Source organism: Nannobrachium achirus, assembly GCF_963921795.1.
Source record: "Nannobrachium achirus genome assembly, chromosome: 5".
Taxonomy (NCBI): Eukaryota; Metazoa; Chordata; class Actinopteri; order Myctophiformes; family Myctophidae; genus Nannobrachium; species Nannobrachium achirus.
In genome coordinates this window covers 30,613,384-30,634,757 of record NC_137814.1, presented here as the reverse complement: position 1 = coordinate 30,634,757, position 21,374 = coordinate 30,613,384, and the positions used below count along the sequence as shown (strand labels likewise).

The window sequence follows — 21,374 nt, the reverse complement described above, 5'->3', positions numbered from 1 at the left end:
ACTGTATGGAAAGGCCCATGAAGTTTGTAGGCTTATGACTGGATCTCAGTGTCAACATCCTGAGACATTCCTGCAGATGGTGGCGTTTTGAACTGTGGAAATTAATGCAACATCAAAGCAGGAGGCAGATGTTTTCAGATCACCTCTGGCTCTTCTCCCTCCCCTCCAGTTCCACTCTAAGCAACCACAACGACATGCATCACTCTTGCAAACCAACAATTTTCAAGGGGGAACATTCTGCGCTAAGTGGTTCTTAAAATGTTGTCCAGGCCAGGGACACTCTTCTGTTCATTGAGGAGGTTCCTCCAAATGGCCCCTTACAGGTCTGTAGTCTAACCTAACGTGGACAGTCTTTGCCCCCGGCAGATCTCACCGGCTCCTCCGGCGTCTCGAAATGACGCAGAGGGGGAGATGACTCCTGCTGCTGTCCGCTTTGAGTAAATGAGGAAGTGATCCGCGGTGGAAAACAAGTGATAAATCATAGCGATTTTATAATTATAATGGATAAGCATAAACAAAACAGTTCACATGAACAATACTGATGTAAAATAAGATATCTGAACGGCTACATATATTTTATATACAATTAAAATGTTGTGAGCCACAGTTACAGGGCCGCTAGGCGCTAGCCCAGGCTTTTCTCTTTGAAATGCCTGGATCCCAAGGCGAGATGCCTGGATCCAAGAGAGTTATGGGGGTCCTTGAAAATAAAAAGATTGAGAACATTTGCTGTCGAGGGAAAGAAGGGTGGGGGCTATTATAGACTGCTGGTCTGGCGGACCCTGGTCTACTATGAAGTGTATAGGTTAAGGTATCCATTTACCATGAGAGTTGAGGGTTGTTGGCTGATTTATCACTGTTTCAGGGTTGTGCCACGACGCGGCTCGTGGCACAACCCTGAAACAGTGGTAAATCAGCCAACAACCCACAACCTCGAATGGTTGCTTTTCTACCACTTTTTCCTTATAAATGAAAGAAAACGCAGTTGTAAATTGCAAGGATCTTTAGTTACAATCATTAATTGTTTCAGTGGGCGGGGTCCATGAGCCAACTCAAGGTTGTTTGCCTATTTACCACTGTTTTAAACCAATCAGAATCCAGTATTTGAACGTGTGACTAGAAAAAGTGGTAGAAGTGGTTCTAAACCCCTGCTCGATTAACACTGTGGTTTGTCCTCTTCCTCCTTGTCTTCCTCGGACTCTGCAGTAACTCCTCTCAGGGACAGTCCTCGGCAGCACCTCTCTCAGACCACCAGGGGGCCTGGCCTGGCATCTCTCCTCGCTTCCCTCCCTGCTTCCGTCCATCCCTCTCTCCACCCGCACCTCCCTCTCCCTCCACCATGAAGGGGCTGTCCAGTAGCCGGAGTCACCACCACGTGGTCTCCTACGACCCGTCCTACAACCCCCTGGGTCACCACATGTAAGTCTGTCACAATGATTACACAATCGCCTGATCGCAATCATTTGAGATAATCGCAAGTATAGTATTTCTATACTATAATTATTTATTATTATTTTTTGGATAATCGTCATAATCGTTTCCATGTTGAAAAAGGCATTTTCTAACATTTTCCAAAAATAGCGGAAATAGCAGATCTACAAGCTTAGTTGTAAGGTTTAGATCAGCTATTTCTACATTTTTCAAGATTTTTTGGAAGCTATAAAATTATTAAATGTGTCAGTAATTTCTTTGTATATTTAAGTTATTGATCATATCTGCCATAATCATATATTGTGATTATGAAGCCTAAAACATTTAAATGTTATTCTGTTCCAATGTTCAATGGCAAAAAAACACAATTAGATCGTTAATCGCAATTATTTGTGTGACAATTGATCGTCAACTTAAAAATTGTAATGTTGACAGCCCCAACCACATGGAGCGCAAGCCATATCTGATCAGCCAGATGGACATCCCCGTGCCGGTGCCCATGCCCCACCCGGCCGAGATGTCCTACTACAACGCCCAGCGCGGCCCCTACGCCTCGGACAGCAGCAGCGTGGTCCCCTACGGGACCTTCCCCAGGAGGTGCCACTCCACGTCCTCCGCCTCCCACCATGCAGAGTCCAAGGTTGGTTTGGCACTGCATTGATAAGTAGTCAGTGGTGGAAAATATACTCACATTCATTTCTTAAGTAAAAGTATCATTACTGCAATGTAGAAATACCCAAATGCATTGGCGGATTCCACTAGAGGTATTTTGGTGTGAGGGCACCCTTAGGCTGAAGCCACAACAAAGTACCTATGAGAGTGGATTCCTCATTCCCCAATGCATTTCAATGAGAATGGAGCGTTTAAGCAAACACAGTAGTGTAGCTTTTATATGTAATTCTGAAACTATACCAATATAATTTGAACCTGAAGGAAATTGAAAGAAACATGTAACTTTAGTTTACAATCAACTGCTTATGAAATGTATGGTGTTAGTAAATCACATTCACAATGACATAGCTTTATGTTTGCATCCTTACTCCCCCATATTTTTTGCCGAAACAAAGAATGATAACAGAATACATTTTTAGATTTTTTATTGCAACACGTTGGTGAGATATCCTTGAGTCAAATCAAGCGTGTGTACTGTACACACTGTGTATGTGTAACCATCAAATAAGGTCACGCTAATCTAACGTCAGATATTTCACGGTTCTATGTTTATGTATAGTGTAAAATTCAAGTAGCCAGTGACTCTCATGTTTGACTAAAACTTGCATTTCTAAAAGGACTGCCGCGTGTTGCACCTCTATGAACTATTTAGTAACGTGTGCAAGGAAGGATAAAAACATACAGAACAGCATGAGTTTATTACCTGTTGTTGGCGAGGGTCTCCACTCACGCCATACAGTATGTTCTGTCCAAAGTTTTGTCGTGAATACTTTGCAATTCAACACCTTGATTAGTTTTTATTATTGTCGGACTCAGGATTCAGGTCTTTCTTTGTCCTCGTTCCTCCTACTTCATGACACTGAAAATGTGGGAGGAGTTTTACCATGGTGGTGTGCAAAGCATGCTGGTAGTTGTAGTGATGCAGTCGAACATTGAAATACTAAAATATCTAAAAACAGAGATTGAACACAAGAAAGAACCAAGGACTGTGTTTCTTGTGTGCCAAACAACATTACAATAAGATTTGGTTGTCTCACGGGTGAAATGGCCCTTTAACGGCTGTGCCGCATCTGGGGGACTGATTTTCCCTCTTGGGATAATAAAGATATCTGTCTATCTATCTATCCAAGGAGGACTGTATGGCCCTGGTGCCTTACACGGGAGGCGGAGGCAGCAAGACGCCGTCCAACTTCTCCGACCCATTCGAACCGCAGTCGCTGTTCACGCGGGACGGCTACCACACGCTGCAGTACAAGCGCAGCGCGCTGGCGCACGCCGCGGGGTCGGGCGTGGTCGTGATGACGGGCAGCGCCAGCAACAACGACAGCCCCGGCAGGATACGGCACCTCGTCCACTCAGTCCAGAAACTCTTCACCAAGTCGCACTCGCTGGAGGGGCCGCACCACACGCCACCCCCGTCCAAAGGCAGCAGCAACGGCAGTATGAACGGTAAGTGTGGGACGATTCACTTACCTCCCCATTCCATACGATCTCGATACCTAGGTTGCCGATTGGATTTATTTTACCATTCTTAATTATATTGTGGTTCAATGGTTGTTGTGATTAAAGATTATGATTTATTTATATTTGATTAATCACGTCGCTTCGCCAAATTGCCAGTGTGTAATGATCTTTACGATATGATTGTAATATCGTCATTAAAAATCACAACGTCATGAATCGTTTTTTCCCCCCCACCCCTAGTGAACGGAGGTGGCAGCGGGGGAGGCTCCCGGACCAGCCCGGAGGGGGAAGCTCCGCCTCGCCACCGCAAGCGCAGCAAGAGCCGCGAGCGCTGCCGCTCGGCGGAGCCCAAGCACCGCAGCCACCACCACCACCACCAGCAGCACCACCAGCAGCACCAGCTGCTGCACGGCTCGGCCTCGGCCCCGGGCTCCGGCTACTGGAGCTCGGACGACAAGCTGCTGGAGCGCGAGCTGTGCCTCTACCACCCCCACTCCCACCACGCCCCCTCCTCGCCCTCGCCCTCCCCCTCGCCCGTCTCCATGGCGGCGGGGGGGCGCCACCACCTCCACGGCGGCGGCGGCGCCAACCCCGACAGGTTCCCTCAGACGCCCCTGCCGGGCCTCCCGCCGTCCCAGTCGCAGCAGTACTTTGCGGCGGACCCGTACGGGACCCTCAGCGAGCACGCCGCGCACGCCCACACGCACGGCCACTCCCATCATCACCAGCACCACCAGCAGCAGCACCACCACCCCTCCCATCACCACCACCCGGCGCTCAAGGTGTCCCGGAGCAGCAACGACATGAAGTACGCGGTGTCGCCCGCTGGCGGCGGCAGCAGCAATAACGGAGGAGGAGGAGGAAGCAGTTCCTTGCTCCCGATGGGGGCGGCCCCAGACGGAGCCCTGGTGAAGAAAGGGGCGTGGTCTTCAAGCCTAACGGTGAGCAGGGCCCGAGAGCTCTACAACAGCCACGACGGCGAGCAGCCGCGAGCCGGCGCCGGATGCATCGGTAACCTAAACCTAGATAGAGCGCTAGTCAAATCTAAGGCCAGTCAGCAGCAGGAGCGCACATGCCATTTCCTGCAGGTAAATAAAGACACCTCCTCCTCGCCCCTCCCCCCTCCCCCTCTCCCCCACTCACCACCTCTTTCTTCCACTTTCATCACTCAAATACTCCCCCCTGCACCCCCAACTCTCCTCTGCAGTCTCCTCCCGTCCACCTCCCACGACTCACCTGCACGCTGTTTGGCACCTATGGGATGGGACGATAATCGCTGTTAGCGTTTTATCGCGATTTAAAACCCTCGCAATAATCGGATCGTGGAGGTTTAAATGTGTCGTGGAATTGTCCTCAGTCATGCACTGGGATCAATTCACCTTTTATTTGCAGAGTTGCATATCCGGTACCATTTAAACCCTCTTGAATTGGTAAATCGGGCCTGGAAATAACATAATTAATACAGTCTTTTTTCACTGTACCAAATCTCTTTTCCCAAAGAATTGCCGATCTACAAGCTCACAACACTTCATGTTGCGACGCGTTATGAGCTTGTAGATCTGCAATTTTTTGGCAAATGTTCTGCCCCAGGAAGGGCAGAATAATGGACGTTAGCGATATTTTGATTATTGCGATAATATCGTAAATCGCTATATATTTTTTTTTTTTTTTTTTTTTTGTCACAATCATCGTGACATGAAATCTTCATATCGTCCCATCCCTTATGGCACCTACCTAACCTCCCCTTCCCACATCCCCGCTAACACCCCCCCCCCCCCCCCCCCCACCACCACCACCACCTCTTGGTTTGGACCCCCTCCTCTTCCTCCTTCCTTTTGAGTTGAAGAGAGCAGTAAGTGCAGACCAGTAGAGGCCTTACTCTCTGACACACTGTGAGTCCCTAGAGGAATGACATATCCTTTATCGTCTCTGTAGAGTAGACCACTGCTTCCCAAACACTGGGTCGGGACCCATTTGTGGGTCACGGACACGTATGGTCCCTTCATTTTTTGTTTCCTACATTTGAATAAAAGAAAAATACAATGATGTTTCTAAGTAATTTCATTAATACGTAAAAGAAAAATCTAAGAAATTACATAAATTAGAAAACAAATGTTTAACAAGAAGTGAAAATAGCCGATCTACTTTTAGATCTGCTGTTTTCACTAGTTTGGGTTCCGGGCAAATGTCTAATTTCTCTTTTGGGTCTTGACCTGAAAGGTTTGGGAACCACTGATGTAGACCTCACCTTTAATTTGGTAGTACTTGTATTTCCCTGCCTGGGTTTTCCTTCACTTTGTTACTCCTCTAATTCTTCTTACTGTGCTGTAGTGTTCTCTTCTTGACTTGTATTGTGTCATTATGTTGTTGCATCACATTGCACTGTATTGTGTTGTGGTCTTGTTGTGGTGTTGTGTTGTGTTGTGTTGTGTTGTGTTGTGTTGTGTTGTGTTGTGTTGTGTTGTGTTGCGTTGTGTTGCGTAGCGTCGCATATTCTTTTGCTGTGCTGTTTTGTGTGGTGGTGTGTTATTTTATGCTGCCATCTAGCTTGTGTGTGTGTGTGTGTGTGTGTGTGTGTGTGTGTGTGTGTGTGTGTGTGTGTGTGTGTGTGTGTGTGCGCGCGCGCGTGTGCGTGTGTGCGTGTGCGTGTGTGCGTGTGTGCGCGTCTGCGTCTGCCTCTGCGCGTGCGACGTGTGTGCATGATTAATATCTCGCTATTTACGGTATATACAGTATAGTATCACTTTTCTAATTAACCAAAGACGCTTTACATGGGGGATGCATGTAGATTTATTTCATTATATAATTTGTAACAAAAGTCTTTGTTACCAAGAACTTTGTGTTCACTTTAGGTACATTAACAGTCATTCTTGGTGTTAACAATAGCAGTAGTGACTGAATTAATATCATTAGCACTGGCACTACTGTAATCCTCTGGTGACTGAATTTCCCCCACAGGATCAATAAAGGTCTTATCTAGTAGTGTTGGTATTCAGATTATCCTAATTATTGGATTTGTTTTGTCTTCTCTGTACATTATATATTCCCAAAACCATGTAATTGGTTCCATGCCACACACGGTACATCAATACATGTGTCACGGTGGCCGAAGCTGAGCAGGGGGATCATTAGGCGCTGGCTATTACACAACATTGCAAGGACCATGTGGACAAGGGACGAGGAGATAATTGGCCATGTTGGTGTTTCACATTTGCCCTCGCAATGCATTCCTTGCTGTTTGACTGTCCGTCTCTCTATCTCCCATCCAGACATCATCAACTAATTGCATCATTTTGTCAGATAAACATGACATGTTTATGTGATGGTCATCCGTTAAGGGTCTGTTTGGGATGTCACACCATGTCATTCTGTTTCTGAGCGGTGGTCAGGCGCTCCTCCAGAAGGACTTAGTCCGTGGGTGGCTTGAAAATGGAAATAAGGCATTTAATGTCTTTTCTATGTGTACTGTTCAGTGTGCATGCATGGATATGCTATTCATTATCTGAGTTAGACAGACAGTGGACCTAAAGCAGAAAAACATTAAAAACTATAGAACATTATCGAATAACGAAGGTTTTCCTAATATCGCCCCGGCCTTAGTTTCTATGTTAGTCCGTACTAGCATGAGCTGCTGCAGTACCGCTGGTGATCAGTGGTAGGGAGGGCCTGTACACACACACACACACACACACACACACACACACACACACACACACACACACACACACACACACACACACACACACACACAAGCACACGCGCAACCCTGAAATGAACTGCTACACACACACGACCACGCACACACATGCACACGCGCAACCCTGAAATGAACTCCTACACACACACACACGGCTACGCACACGCGCGCGCACACACACACACACACACACACACGCACGCACGCACGCACGCACGCACGCACGCACGCACGCGCGCGCGCGCGCGCGCGCGCGCGCGCACGCACACACACACACACACACACACACACACACACACACACACACACACACACACACACACACACACACACACACACACACACACACACACACACACACACACACACACACACACACACACACACAAACACACACACACACACACAAAGATCAATCAAAGTCCACACAAGCTGCAAAGGCTCTCATAAATTATGTTACTATGGAGGACGAAAAATGACTTTATTCAAAATAAATAAATTAATAAATAAATGAAATTATAAATATAGAAATGCAAAAATAAATAAATAAATATGCAAAGAAATGTAAAAAAATATAGATAAATATATATATTTATGTATTTGTGTATTTATTTATTTATTCATTTATTTATTTATTTATGTTTTTATTTATTTGTGTATATATTTATTTTTTTATGTATTTGTTTGCATATTTCCTTATTTTTTTATTTTTTTCCTCATTTATTTATTTATTCTTTTATTTTTGTATTCTTTTATTTATTCTTTTATTTATTCTTTTATTTATTCCTGTATTTCTTGAACCGTATGCTAATGGCCTTTCAGGCTTTAGCAATCAAACCCAGAGTGATCAAAGCCACACATGCCACAATAGCTATGAGGAGATTTCAGTGCCAGATTTCCATTCGCATTCGACTCTGGGGCCTCGGCCTCGGACCGCAGAGTGGCACACGCTTGGGGACCACCTCCAGGGACCCCCTGGAGCTCCAGGGACCCCCGCGGACCCCTTGGCGCCGCCGCCAAAGGGCTTAAAAAGTGGCCACCAGGCTGCGCAGTCACTTTTGTCCCGGTCCCAGCACCCATGGAGGGGGCATGGTCAAAGTCCCGAATTTCCCCAAAAAGTTGCACACTTTTTGGCCACTTTTTAAGCCCTTTGGCGGCGGCGCCAGGGGGTCCGCGGGGGTCCCTGGAGCTCCAGGGGGTCCCTGGAGGTGGTCCCCAAGCGTGTGCCACTCTGCGGTCCGAGGCCGAGGCCCCAGAGTCGAATGCGAATGGAAATCTGGCACTGAAATCTCCTCATAGCTATTGTGGCATGTGTGGCTTTGATCACTCTGGGTTTGATTGCTAAAGCCTGAAAGGCCATTAGCATACGGTTCAAGAAATACAGGAATAAATGAAAGAATAAATAAAAGAATACAAAAATAAATAAATGAGGAAAAAAATAAAAAAAAATAAGCATATGCAAACAAATACATAAAAAAAAAATATATACATAAATAAATACATTAAAAAATATATAAATAAATAAATAAATAAATACACAAATACATAAATATATATATAAATAAATACATTTTCACAAATATATATATATTTATCTATATTTTTGTACATTTCTTTGCATATTTATTTATTTATTTTTGCATTTCTTTATTTATAATTTAATTTATTTATTAATTTATTTATTTTGAATTAAGTCATTTTTCGTCCTCCATATGTTTCACTGTTATAACTGTCACAACCACATTCGGCTCACAAACCACAAACATAACTTACTATTGATAGCTACAGTATAATAGCCTCGTCTTGTTATAGGATGTTTTGACTGCATAATCACTTTGGGTATGAAATATACTGTGCATGCAATGTACAATAGACGGTAATGGCTCCTAATGTATACGGAGGACATGTGCGTTATGCCTAATCATATAATAAGTAATTATATACTGCATGTATAATTTCTTTAAAAGGATGCTCTAATGGTGGCAAACAATACATGAGAGTCAGTGTATGACATGTACAGTATTACAGGCATAACCACCGTCTCTGGCCAATTATCACAGGCATGCAAGCACGCACGCACACGCACGCGCACACACACACACACACACACACACACACACACACACACACACACACACACACACACACACACACACACACACACACACACACACACAAACGATCAACCAAAGTCGATCACACAAGCTGCAAAGGCTCTCATAAATTATGTTTCAGTCTTTTTAACTTTTTAAACAGATTACACAGAAAATGTAATGACAGAAGATTGATGTTGGAGCTGGGAGGATTTTGCACACATATTGCAATGTACCCTACACAGTAAGGCTCTAACATTGTAGTGTAGCTTTAAGAGCATTAAGTTCAATGAGGAAGATCTCTCTCTCTCTCACGCTTTCACGCTGGGGATGGTCCACAAACGTAATAGTGAATCGTAGTGACATCGGGCAAGCACCGCCCTCCCTGCGTTCTCATTGGCTGAATGCAAGACCGAGAAAACATGGACACCAACATTACTTTTCCAACAACTACGACGGAGGCGTGCTGTCTCAAGCGACCTTGAGCCACATGAGCCACCGCCGAGCAAGCTAAAGCGAGCGAGCCGGCGTGTCGAGCGTTGCGAAGGTCACTTGAGCCAACTCGGTGCCATTCGAGTTGCAAACAGCCAGCCAATCAGGCGATTAGGCTCCGCCTTTAAATCTCTGTGCCTGTCGTTCTTTTTTCAGCAAGCAACAAGCGAGGTGTGTCTCTCTGTGCTCTGAGGCTGGCTACAGACATTTAAGCACAAAGTTGAGTGAGAGTTGTGTGGGGGAGGCGGGGGGCAGAGACAGCACAATGCATTCCGGATGGAAGTCACATGGTTTGAAGTCTAGTGAGAGTCCTGTGGTGTTCTGTGTTTGCACAGAGCATGCATCAAACACCATCCAACTTGCTTAAGCACAAGCACAAAGACAGTTGTAGTCAAGCAGTAGGGGCAGACAAGCTGCACTTGATGAGACAGAAGGGCAGTGTTCAACTGCCAACCAATAGGAAAGAAAGGCCATGATGCAATCCCACACAGCTGTGTTCACTTGTAGTTTGTACTCCACAGCAGCAGAGTCTGTCTGCACTGCAGTGACATGAAACCTCCATTTCAGAACGAAAAATATTATAAACAAATTAAAGTTAAGTGTGTGTCACAGTAAGCATTCGACAATAACAATGAATATTACAACTATTTATGCCTACACAGATGCAATTGATTGAATGTGCTATTCATAATAAAATGTAAGCTTTATACAGTGGTGGAAAAAATACTCAAATTCATTGCTTAAATAAAAGTATCAATACTGAAACATACAAATACTTTGTTACAAGTAAAAGCATGGAATTCAAAATGTATTGAGTAAAAGTATTAGTGTTGGCATTAGAATGTACTTCAAGTGCCTAAAGTAGCAGATCTACAAGCTCACAACGTGTCGCATGGTGGCACGCTGTGAGCTTGTAAATCCATTTTATGTGTCACCAAAAAGCAGCAGGTACTCTGCCTTCACCCGATGACAACTCCAAAAGAACTACATGGCCAAATACCATATCTGCTTCCTCCTCAAGCGGAACCGCCCACTTCCCGCAAAGCATTGTGGGAAATGTATTCTTTTTTGGAACAGACTTTGACTGAACACACAACTTAGACTGAACTCAGTGCGTTCCAGTCTGAGTGCAGCCTGAGGCATACACACACACACACACACACACACACACACACACACACACACACACACACACACACACACACACACACACACACACACACACACACACACACACACACACACAGAGCTTACAAGCGGCAGCTGATCGATGGCCCCCTAACATTTTGCCAAACATTTCAGTTACTTTTCATCGCAGGCAGGTGTTAACATTTACTCTAATTTAGATAGATTATCTTGAATTCATTACATGGAGCTAACCTCAGCTCACCTCAGGATGCTAAGCGTTACACGCTGGCACATTGGCATATCTTTGGTGCTTCGTTTCAATCAGCACATGTGCTATTTTTAGCTGCAGATTGATTACACAGGGAAGTCATTCATTCAGTCCTAAGCTAATCATCATGCTTCTCAGATTCAGCTCCCTTTTCAGGTTTTGGGTGGATTTTATTTTTGGAGCTGTGTGAAGCACAGGCTCCCTATACGTGGCTGTGTGGGTCTGTGTGTGTGTCTGTCTGTCTGTCTGTGTGTCTGTGTGTGTGTCTGTGTGTATGTAGCCTGAACTTCCTAAACTTCGGCACGCCACTAGTCCCACAGTTTTGCCACCAAACACTCGCGCCATATGTCAAATCGACCGGCTTACTCGGGAATCGTGGGCTATTACTTTTCTAAGAGAAAGGTTCTATAGTTTAATTGATATTAATTTATTAGTGAATTAATTTTCCCCATTGACTTAGAATGGGAATCGCAAAAACTCACATTCAATTATTTGTCTCTCGCAAACCACAGGGGCTACAGTTTCAAGACTTGGAGAGGAGGTTCATAATGATTTCAAGGATTAAATAAAAAATAATTGTGTCATTTGGCCTCATGGTGGCGCTATAACACCCCACTTTACGTTTTGGCCTGTAACTCTTGAACCGTAGGTCGGAACATTAAAAATATTTTTCCCCTGGATTCCTTGGGTCATGACGCATCTCCCCATATAGGCCACGCCCATTTGCGCCATGATAGATTTTCCGCCATCTTGAATTTTCTCCAAAACACACTTTTTGCTCCTTTTCCTACATATTTTCTTCAAATGTCACAAAAATCGGTACACATGATCCACACACACACACACACACACACACACACACACACACACACACACACACACACACACACACACACACACACACACACAGCTCCACTTCACACGGGTGTGATTTTATTTTATTAGAGGGAATGGTTATGCCAGTTGGCGAGTCTTAAATGAATAGCTGAATTCAGGCTATTCCTTTACAATGGGAATACTTCAGCGATGCAGGGCATTTTTGACCTCTCCCTCACATGGATCGGTGGTCTTCTGTGCATTTGTGCCTTGTTTATTGAACCTGATTCTGTTGTCATTCTCAGATGAGAAGAGTTCTTTCTACATATAGCTGGCGGTGGTTGCTCATGCCATTAAATTCAAAGTAATTACCTTCCATGGGGGCCTCGCCACAGGCCTTCGACGGCCATCTCACTATATACACCTTCGATAGCCATCCATATTTTCATGCTGTCTAAATCTGTTGTCATTCTCCGCTGCATTAAGACCGGGAACGCATTATTATGCTGTGAGCTTGTAGATCTGCTATTTTTAAATATTTAAAGCATAAAATAATGGTTAAAGTCATAGTGCGTAATAATGCGTTCCCGGAACACACTATGCCTTGATAACAGTTCAACATAATTATGTATCCTGATACTGTCTTTAAATACAAAAATGTGTGTGTGTGTGTGTGTGTGTGTGTGTGTGTGTGTGTGTGTGTGTGTGTGTGTGTGTGTGTGTGTGTGTGTGTTAAACATTAAAAAACAACATTTAAGCAGCAAGGCTGGCTTCAGGGTTGAGGAAGGCTTGCTGTCAAAATGTAGCTTTTTAATGTTTTAACGCATTAAGAGGTTAGATTTTTACCACTTTAACCATTATTTTATGCTTTAACTATTAAACAATAGCAGATATACAAGCTCACAGCGTGGCACAGATGCAAATCTTTAAATATATAAATCTTTATATCTGCCCTATGAGCAGAGCTGAGAGCACTTTTGGATATATGCTCTTGATGCTCTTTGAGTTGATTGGATGTTGCATTCATGATATGGTGTTTTTTGGAAGAAATACCCCCTTCCCACAAACTTCAGAAGCCACTAATAGACAAACGCTATGATACATACATTTCTATCATGACTACACATGTGTAGCGATTTGTTTGTTTTGAACAAAATTCAAGGATGAGTAATGCTAAATGGCGGAAAAGTTTAATTATACAGTACAACCTACTGTATGATCCTGTAAAAGGGTGCTTTTCTTCATCCATTTACATTGGGCGATAATGGTAATTGGGCGATAATGGTAATGAATTTATTTGTTTTCCAAACAAGGTTACAGAGTGCTTTACAGAACAAGATAAAAGAGCAGCATAATAACCAAACGAGAGCACATCAAATCAACACGTGCATGAACTCAATGTGGAGCATAATTAAATCGGAAATAACAGAGAAGAAAAAAACTAATACAAACTGACAATCACAGAAACTGAAAAAGGCAAAAACACTAAGAAAAGGCCCCACCATGCTTTTCAAAATATATATTTTATATAAATATTGGTCCATAATACGGTTTTATACAGGTTCTAGCCTAAACAACCACTCGGATATTGAAATTTCATGTTCTGTTTGTCTCTAATTCCAAGCCGTTTCAGATGCAGTACCAAAATGCCCTTTTTTGGCAATGGGGGGCTGTCTTTGGGCTAAAATTGGAACCATACAGGGAATATTAGAGAACCATGATGAGAATCATGTAGAGTCAATCGTAATCTTCTCTGTATCGTTCCAATTTTAGTACCACTTTACCTCATGGTTCCACCTCATATATATAGTCTCAATAGAATATAGCCTCCCAAAAAGTACCTCCCCCTTCTCGAGGGGGCCCAATAGGAAATGAGCCCCCTGTGACATAAGCAAGGGGACGATTTCAAAAGAGCAGTGTTGGGCAATATTACTTAGGAGAGTAATCGTTACTTATTACTTATTACTCCTTGGAAAAAGTAATAATATTATATTACTTATTACTTGGAATCAAGAGTAATATGTAATATATTAAGTTATATTACTTTTTTTTTTTTTTTTACTGCAAAATCTGTTTAGACAGCTCCTTTTAGAACTGAATCCAATTTATTGGAACAATAAGAGTCTCTGGGATGCGATTAAAGAAATTATAATTGCAGGCTTTGTAATTAATTAATCTCAATTAATCACATAATCACACATCAATATTTGACCTGGGAACAGTTAGAAACTTTTTTAATGGATTTTGGTATAGGCCTACAAGCGAATCAATTAATAATTAAGACATAATATATAACCCAACCCATTGCTTATTTTTTATTACATTTAAAACTCTCAGCTCTTATTCTTAAATAACAGGCTACATATTTTCTTTTCTGCCAAAAAAGTTTAGGCTCTTTTAGACGTGAGGTGCAGGGGCTCTGGGTGTTCCCACTAAGGAAAGTAGGCTTTCAACTCCCTAAAACCGTCTATTTCGGTGAGTAGTTTTACATTTTACAACAGACATGAGGCTTATTGGGCTCAGACAGTGGAGGCTACGTAGCCTTACATTAAGACGCATTCTGCCGAGACTTTCGCATTGTGACATTCGCCCCAATGTCACAATGCGAAAGTCTCGGCAGAAAGCGTCTTAATGTAAGGCTAGAGGCTACGCTAACTGGCTAACAGCAGCATCTCAGTCCGCAGTGGTCCACGGTGGTCCCGCTGAGCTCACGGACCCCTCCGCGGTGGAGTCGGGCGGACCCCCGCGCGACGGACCCCCCCGCGACGGACCCCCCCGCGACGGACCCCTCCGCGGCCGAGAGGAGTGCTTGTAGATTGTAAATGTCCCATTCATGTAAGCGCGTCGCACGCTATGCTCTCTCTGTGACTGTGACAGGCAGCGCAGCGCTGACACTGGACTGGTCTCATGACATAAGCCACGTCATAACTGTGCGCACTGCGCAAATGACTGATCTACAAGCTACATCGCATCTCTGTAGATGTATGTTGATGTCTTGTAGATCTGTTCTTTTTCGGCAATCGGCTAAAATGGCTAGTAACGGAGTAGCGAGGCTTTTATTTTGCGGAGTAAAGCGTTATATATTACCATTTTTTTTAGAGTAATACCTTACACTACTCGTTACTGGAAAAAGTAATAATATTACAGTAATATATTATTAGTAATTCGTTACTGCCCAACACTGCAAAAGAGTACCGTTCAGACACGCCCATTCAGAAAATCACTGAAATGAAAGGCAAGGCTTAGAGTTAATGAATGGGTTTTTGGGGGGCTGGAAGAGACACTGGGAAGACCAAAAAACAAGAAAAGAAATTAAAAATGTGAAATTCATGGTGGGGCGCCTTTAACATAAAAATCCCTCTGGAAAGGTGTGGGTGCCCGGACTGCGACACAATGCCATCTTAAACAATGCCCACACATCACCAATGACTGGCTGAAGTGCTGCAAACGTGAGCTCTGTTTGCTAACGTTGATAATGTTCACTGTACAGCATGTAGCAATGTGAGCTGAGCTTTGATTGGCAGTCGTGTAACAAGTACTCAATTTATTAACTTAAGTGCATGTATCACTACTGCAATGTTTTCATAGACCTGGTTGTTTATTTGTGGTTTCAACACTGCTCAAACTTTACAGAGCACGTGCACCACGTGGACCCCTGTACAGTTGGTTTGCGGAGGTGCGGAGGAAGTGAGGCCTTGTTGTGTGTGGGTGAGCGAGGCACTGCTGTTGCTCGCTTCTGCAGCTGGTGTATTCCCCGCACTCTCTTTTTATAGCCAACCTGCTCATTTGTGTCTGCTTGACGTCAGACACACACACACACACATAGCACATAGACGTCAAACTGTGTGCTTCTCCCTTTGGTCTCCCCCTTCATATTGTTTGAATTTAGTCTGAGTAGCAACAGGATTTCTCACTGTGTCTGTGTTTCTCTCTGACTGGCTACTGTATGTTGACCCCAGGGATGTCGCAACAAATTCTGAGCCCTGGGTATTTTAACTATGGAAAAATAGCAGATATACAAGCTCACAGCGTGGCACACAGTGCCGCGTTGTGAGCTTGTAGATCTTGTAGAGCTTGTAGATCTGCTATTTTTTAAAATTCGTGAACATTTGTGCAAGTCTATATTAGTCTCAGCCAGGGGTGCTGGAACTCCCAAATCCCAAGGGGAGCTGAGGCTGGAGGAGTGCATGCCGAAAATTCACGTTTTTTATCCGGTTTTGGGTTATTTTTATTACGGTTTCGGGTGCTTATTCCCCGCACAACGGTGTAACAAGGAGCTATAGTTACTAGTTATTTTAGCACACAGTACAACACACAGCACGCATGCACACACACAGTCACTCACACTACAAAATCGGGTATTATTTTTGTAACAGTTTTCTACTGTTTTTTATTCCCCATATACGGTACAACAGTGTTAGTTTGCAACAATGAGCCTATAGACAGTTTCTAGTTCTCAAATACATAGACTTTGGTGTGCCATCAAAGCGGGATTTAAATTTGACTTCCCTTCTGACCGGAAGTGGCAAGGTGACCATGTGATTAGGTCACCATGTGATAATCAAATACCTTTTTTCAACATATTTTATTCCCCAAAGTCAAATACATTATTGTTTTAATATAGCTCTGTGTGTGTATAGGCTTATTTAAAAAAAAAAAAAAAAAAAACGTTTTTTTTTTCTTTTGTTTGTTTTTCCCTCCCCACCACCAGGGGAGCTGCAGCTCCCTCAGCACCCCACTTCCAGCGCCCCTGGTCTCAGCGGCGGCTCTAGAGAATTGTGACTGGGGGGCTATGGGGGAGCTGGCAGGGGCTAATTTATTTTGGCAACAAACAATAATGAATAGTACTAATATAACAAACAAGATTATCTTGCTTATAAGGTATGGATAACTGAACAGACCAGATCATTGCCAGTTTCCAGCTCCAAATCTGAGGACTGTAGGTGATCCGATAGGGTTTTTGTGAGGCTGAAGATGCTCTCCAGCATACAAAGTATGATTTAATAGTATGGTTTACAATGAAGTCAGTCAATTGTCTTTCACATATTCATATACATTTTATTTATTCCTTAAATATTTTTCATCGGTATTGGGTTTGTGGGGTGGGGGGGCTTAGGGGGTGCTAAGCCTTCACCAGGGGGGGCTAAAGCCCCCTCTAGCACCCCCCCTGGAGCCGCCACTGCTCTATATATTTCAAATCCTTCTAAGGTTTTTTGCACACACACACCATCTTTCTCTTTCCCTCTGATGTATCTGCCCCTCAGTGTATACAGTACCTCTGTCTCCATTTTCTACATAAAATGGTAATTTCTGCTTCACATAAGTGCAACTATTCCTCTCGCGGACATTCAAAATCAGCTGACATTGAAAATCAGAACCAGAAAAGGTTTACTTCAGCACAGTGCAGAAAGGCCTTTAATGATAACTAGGGCATATTATCAGAGTAAAACATAGTGAAATGAACTTCCTATACACTTTTGCAGTCATCTAAAATCTGTGTGTTGCTACAGTATTGCTTTTCACGGCAGAGGGGACATTTATCAATTAGATTCCATAACAATAAGGATTATGTTACCTAGAGATTCCACTGGAGGCATGTATTCCAATGCTTCCAATATTCTTGTAACGAGGAAAATAATTTCAGCAGAAGCTATTATGGTAACCCTTGCTTTAGTGGCACCAGTTATTTCTCCCTTTAATTTTGAGATTTCATTGGGCATTTTGGCCCTTTGCCCCAAGTACAGCACTTAAACAAACACATGGTTTATAAAATGCTTTTCCAAATACATTTAAACCTCATTTCCAGTTGTCAGCAAATCGTCTCTTGAGTAGTCAGTCAATATGAGTGGCACAGGCTGTGATCCTTATTAAGTGACTGTAAATATTTTATGTGGGAAGGATATATGGGTAGAGCATTTATAAGTACCTTGAGGGCGGTTTAAATGAGTCACAATGTAATATATAATACATTTATATTGTTACTTATTGAATATGTTTTGTTTGATAGAAGCTTGAATGACAGGGACTTTTAGAACTCTATTTCTTAGAATTACTATTTTATTTAAATGATGTACTATTTCCAAGAAAAATATCAAAAAACATAATATGTCTTATATTTTTTATACTGCCTTTCTCTATTAATTACTCTCCACACTTGCACGTGCACGCGCATGTGCCTTGCACTCTCTCTCTCTCTCTCTCTCTCTCTCTCTCTCTCTCTCTCTCTCTCTCTCTCTCTCTCTCTCTCTCTCTCTCTCTCTCTCTCTACAGTGCAGTACCACTGACTCTCTGTCAGAAACCATAGTCAATCTACGGTAAGCTGTTTTCTAAACAGGCTGACCCATTCCCAGAGGGAAAAGCTCTCGCACTCAAACACCACTAAGGTAACCAATTAGCATTCATTGCCATAAGGCTATCCAACTCACGACCCAGCTTCCACAAGAAACAGATGGCAAGTTTCCATTAGAGGATACAGTAGGACAGTGGGCCGACTGGCAAAGTTAATCTATAATGTATAATATATAATTTGGTCCCCACTCCTTCTGGTGTTTTTGTCACTGTATATTTGCACTTTGACCCCTGCACTTTACCCAGAAAAGCAGTGAGCAGTGAGCAGCCGTACGGTTGTATCCCTCGGGGTGCAGTTAGCGGTTAAGTGTCTTGATCAGTTTGACACTTTGCTGAGGCCTGGGATCTAACCTGGGACATTTGCCACCTGTCAGTGACGAAAAAAGTACTCACATTGTGTTACTTAAGTAAAAGTATCAATACTGGAGCGCCTGCTGACCTACTGGTCCAGGCGCATACCACATAGGCATTGCCACATAGGCCTTGATGCCTGACGGCGTCACCGGTTCGATTCCCAATCCGGGTGACCTTTGCCGCATGTCACTCCCCATCTCTCCCCTCATTTCCTGTCAGTCTACTGTCCTATCAAATAAAGGCATAAAAGCCCCAAAACAAATCTTTAAAAAAAGAAGTATCAATACTGCAGTGTAGAAATACTGTTATAAGTAGAAGTACAGAGTTCAAAATGTACTTGAATAAAAGTACAAAAGTATTGGCATCAAAATATACCAAAAGGAAATACGTTGTGACCTATTTTCAAATAGCACTTTTTTCAAAGTTTGCCTGATGAAGGTTTAAATACCGAAACGTTGCATCTCTTTATTAAATTCCCCTTTTTGCATTTGAAGACAGTGTGTGTGGAGTTTTTGCCTTTTCAGTTCACCGACCATTGTTTGGTCTCTCCTCGACAGCACCTGTCGCTGTAGGTGTGCAAAAGCCTTTCGTTTTCAAATAGCATAGGTATAAAATAGGGCTAGTGGATTAATGGATGTAGGGTTAACAAAACACAAAAACATAGCTCATGAATTTTGAATAGCAGACTTTGATGTGACAGCAGAGACTCTTGCAGCAGAGACTCCAGCACAGATTTTGAAATATGCTTTGCTGCTCAGTTTAATCTCTTCCGTTTGTCCTTTGGACATTGCTTATTAATACAACACTCGCCCCTTTTGAACATCTCACACGTTGGGAAAATTATTCATGAACGCCCACTGCGTGCAGCGGAAAGAAAATGCCACCTGCTCCAGAGCTCCTCACCTCGAGTATTTTAGTCAGGTGGAATATTACAGCTATTTCTGAAATAGGTGTTGTATGTGACAGAGTGTTAATATTACCAGTGCTCCAACAAATTATGTTGCACGGTGCCACAGGCTACCAGCAGGCTGCCTTCAATGGCTGAATGAAAACTTACAACCAAAGTTTCCATATATGGAGTAGAGACAAATAGAGTTCATGTGGGAATTTTCCTCCAGGCCCACTATAGGACAGATCTAAGAAAAACACTTTACAACAACCTGATTCTTCTACATTGATATGTCTTTGTGTCTAGTGGTTGCACATCTGCTACTCGTATTTATTTTTATTTTTTCCCTTTTAAATTACTTAGTATTTTGAAAATTCCTTTGATGTTGATGCTAACTTGGCCAGGGCTCTGCTCTAAAGAAGATGTGTACTGTAACTTCATCAGGACTTCCTGGAAAAATACATGCTAAATAAAGATATGGGTCTATATATATAAAAAAAAGTGCCAGACCTTCAAGCCAGAAACATTATTCACATAAAAATATATATATATAAAAAATCCATGTTTATGAATTCAACAAGGAAATTACTTGTAAGATCAAAGATTTGTTGCGAACATTCTTTGTGACACTGGAGATTGTATAGTGCCTCCCACTTGGCACTTAATCTGAATTCACTAAGAAGACAATGTAAACAAAGACATTGTAAACAACTGTTAGACAAGAGTGTTGTCTCTTGTGGTTTACCAGCGATTTTACTATAGCAATGTTCACAATCTTTGCCAGTTCATTTTAACCAAATATAGATCTTAAACATCTCAAAACCTTTGATGAGGCTTTATATACAGTGCCAGCAACTCCCAGTTTTTATTGCTCACATGACTATTTAAGAATGCTCAGAGGTATTTTGTGAGCTGGGTGATCTGTGTGTCTATCACACAGATCACTGGCACGGTAACTAACAGGCCCTAATTAACAGTAGAAGGGAATAGGTTAGTGTTTTGTGTTAATGTAATATATATATATATATATATATATATATATATATATATATATATATATAATATGCCTAGAGTGTGGTGACGAGGTCACAAGGTTATACAGTAGATGTGTATGTATTATGTCTGACTTATGGAATTCCATTCATTCAGAGAAGCCTATTATATTCTACATACTGTACATGCACATGTACACATTGACACATTCCTGTAATTTAGTACTCTCTCTCTCTCACACATACTGTACACGCATGCACGCACGCACGCACGCACGCACGCACGACCGCACGCACACACACACACACACACACACACACACACACACACACACACACACACACACACACACACACACACACACACACACACACACACACACACACACACACACACACACACACACACATGTACCAAGCGAACATGCCCTGGGCCCCAGTCAACCCAGGTGACCAGAGAAACAGATGTATTAACATACCAGAGGTTAATTAAAAACTGAAAACAAGCAACCATGCAAGCACACACACACACACACACACACACACACACACACACACACACACACACACACACACACACACACACACACACACACACACACACACACACACACACACACACACACACGCACACTGCACTTAATGCTAATTAGCTGACACACTTTCACCAGAGCAAACTGTGTGTATTTGCGCGTGTGTGAGATAAGAATATGTGCACTCTAGTCTAGTC

At 43.0% G+C, this 21,374-nt stretch overlaps 1 protein-coding gene across 1 annotated transcript in view; it reads left to right on the top strand.

The window, feature by feature from the left end:
- Positions 1 to 1,339: 1,339 nt before the first annotated feature.
- dlgap1a (discs, large homolog-associated protein 1a) overlaps positions 1,340 to 21,374 on the top strand; it is a gene marked incomplete at both ends in the record, with an annotated part of 75,987 nt that continues 55,952 nt past the window's right edge. The window contains 4 exons of the mRNA XM_080725716.1: positions 1,340 to 1,419; positions 1,867 to 2,071; positions 3,234 to 3,558; positions 3,808 to 4,655. Coding sequence (XP_080581842.1) covers positions 1,340 to 1,419; positions 1,867 to 2,071; positions 3,234 to 3,558; positions 3,808 to 4,655 — 1,458 coding nt within the window. The remainder of the gene's footprint in view (positions 1,420 to 1,866; positions 2,072 to 3,233; positions 3,559 to 3,807; positions 4,656 to 21,374) is intronic.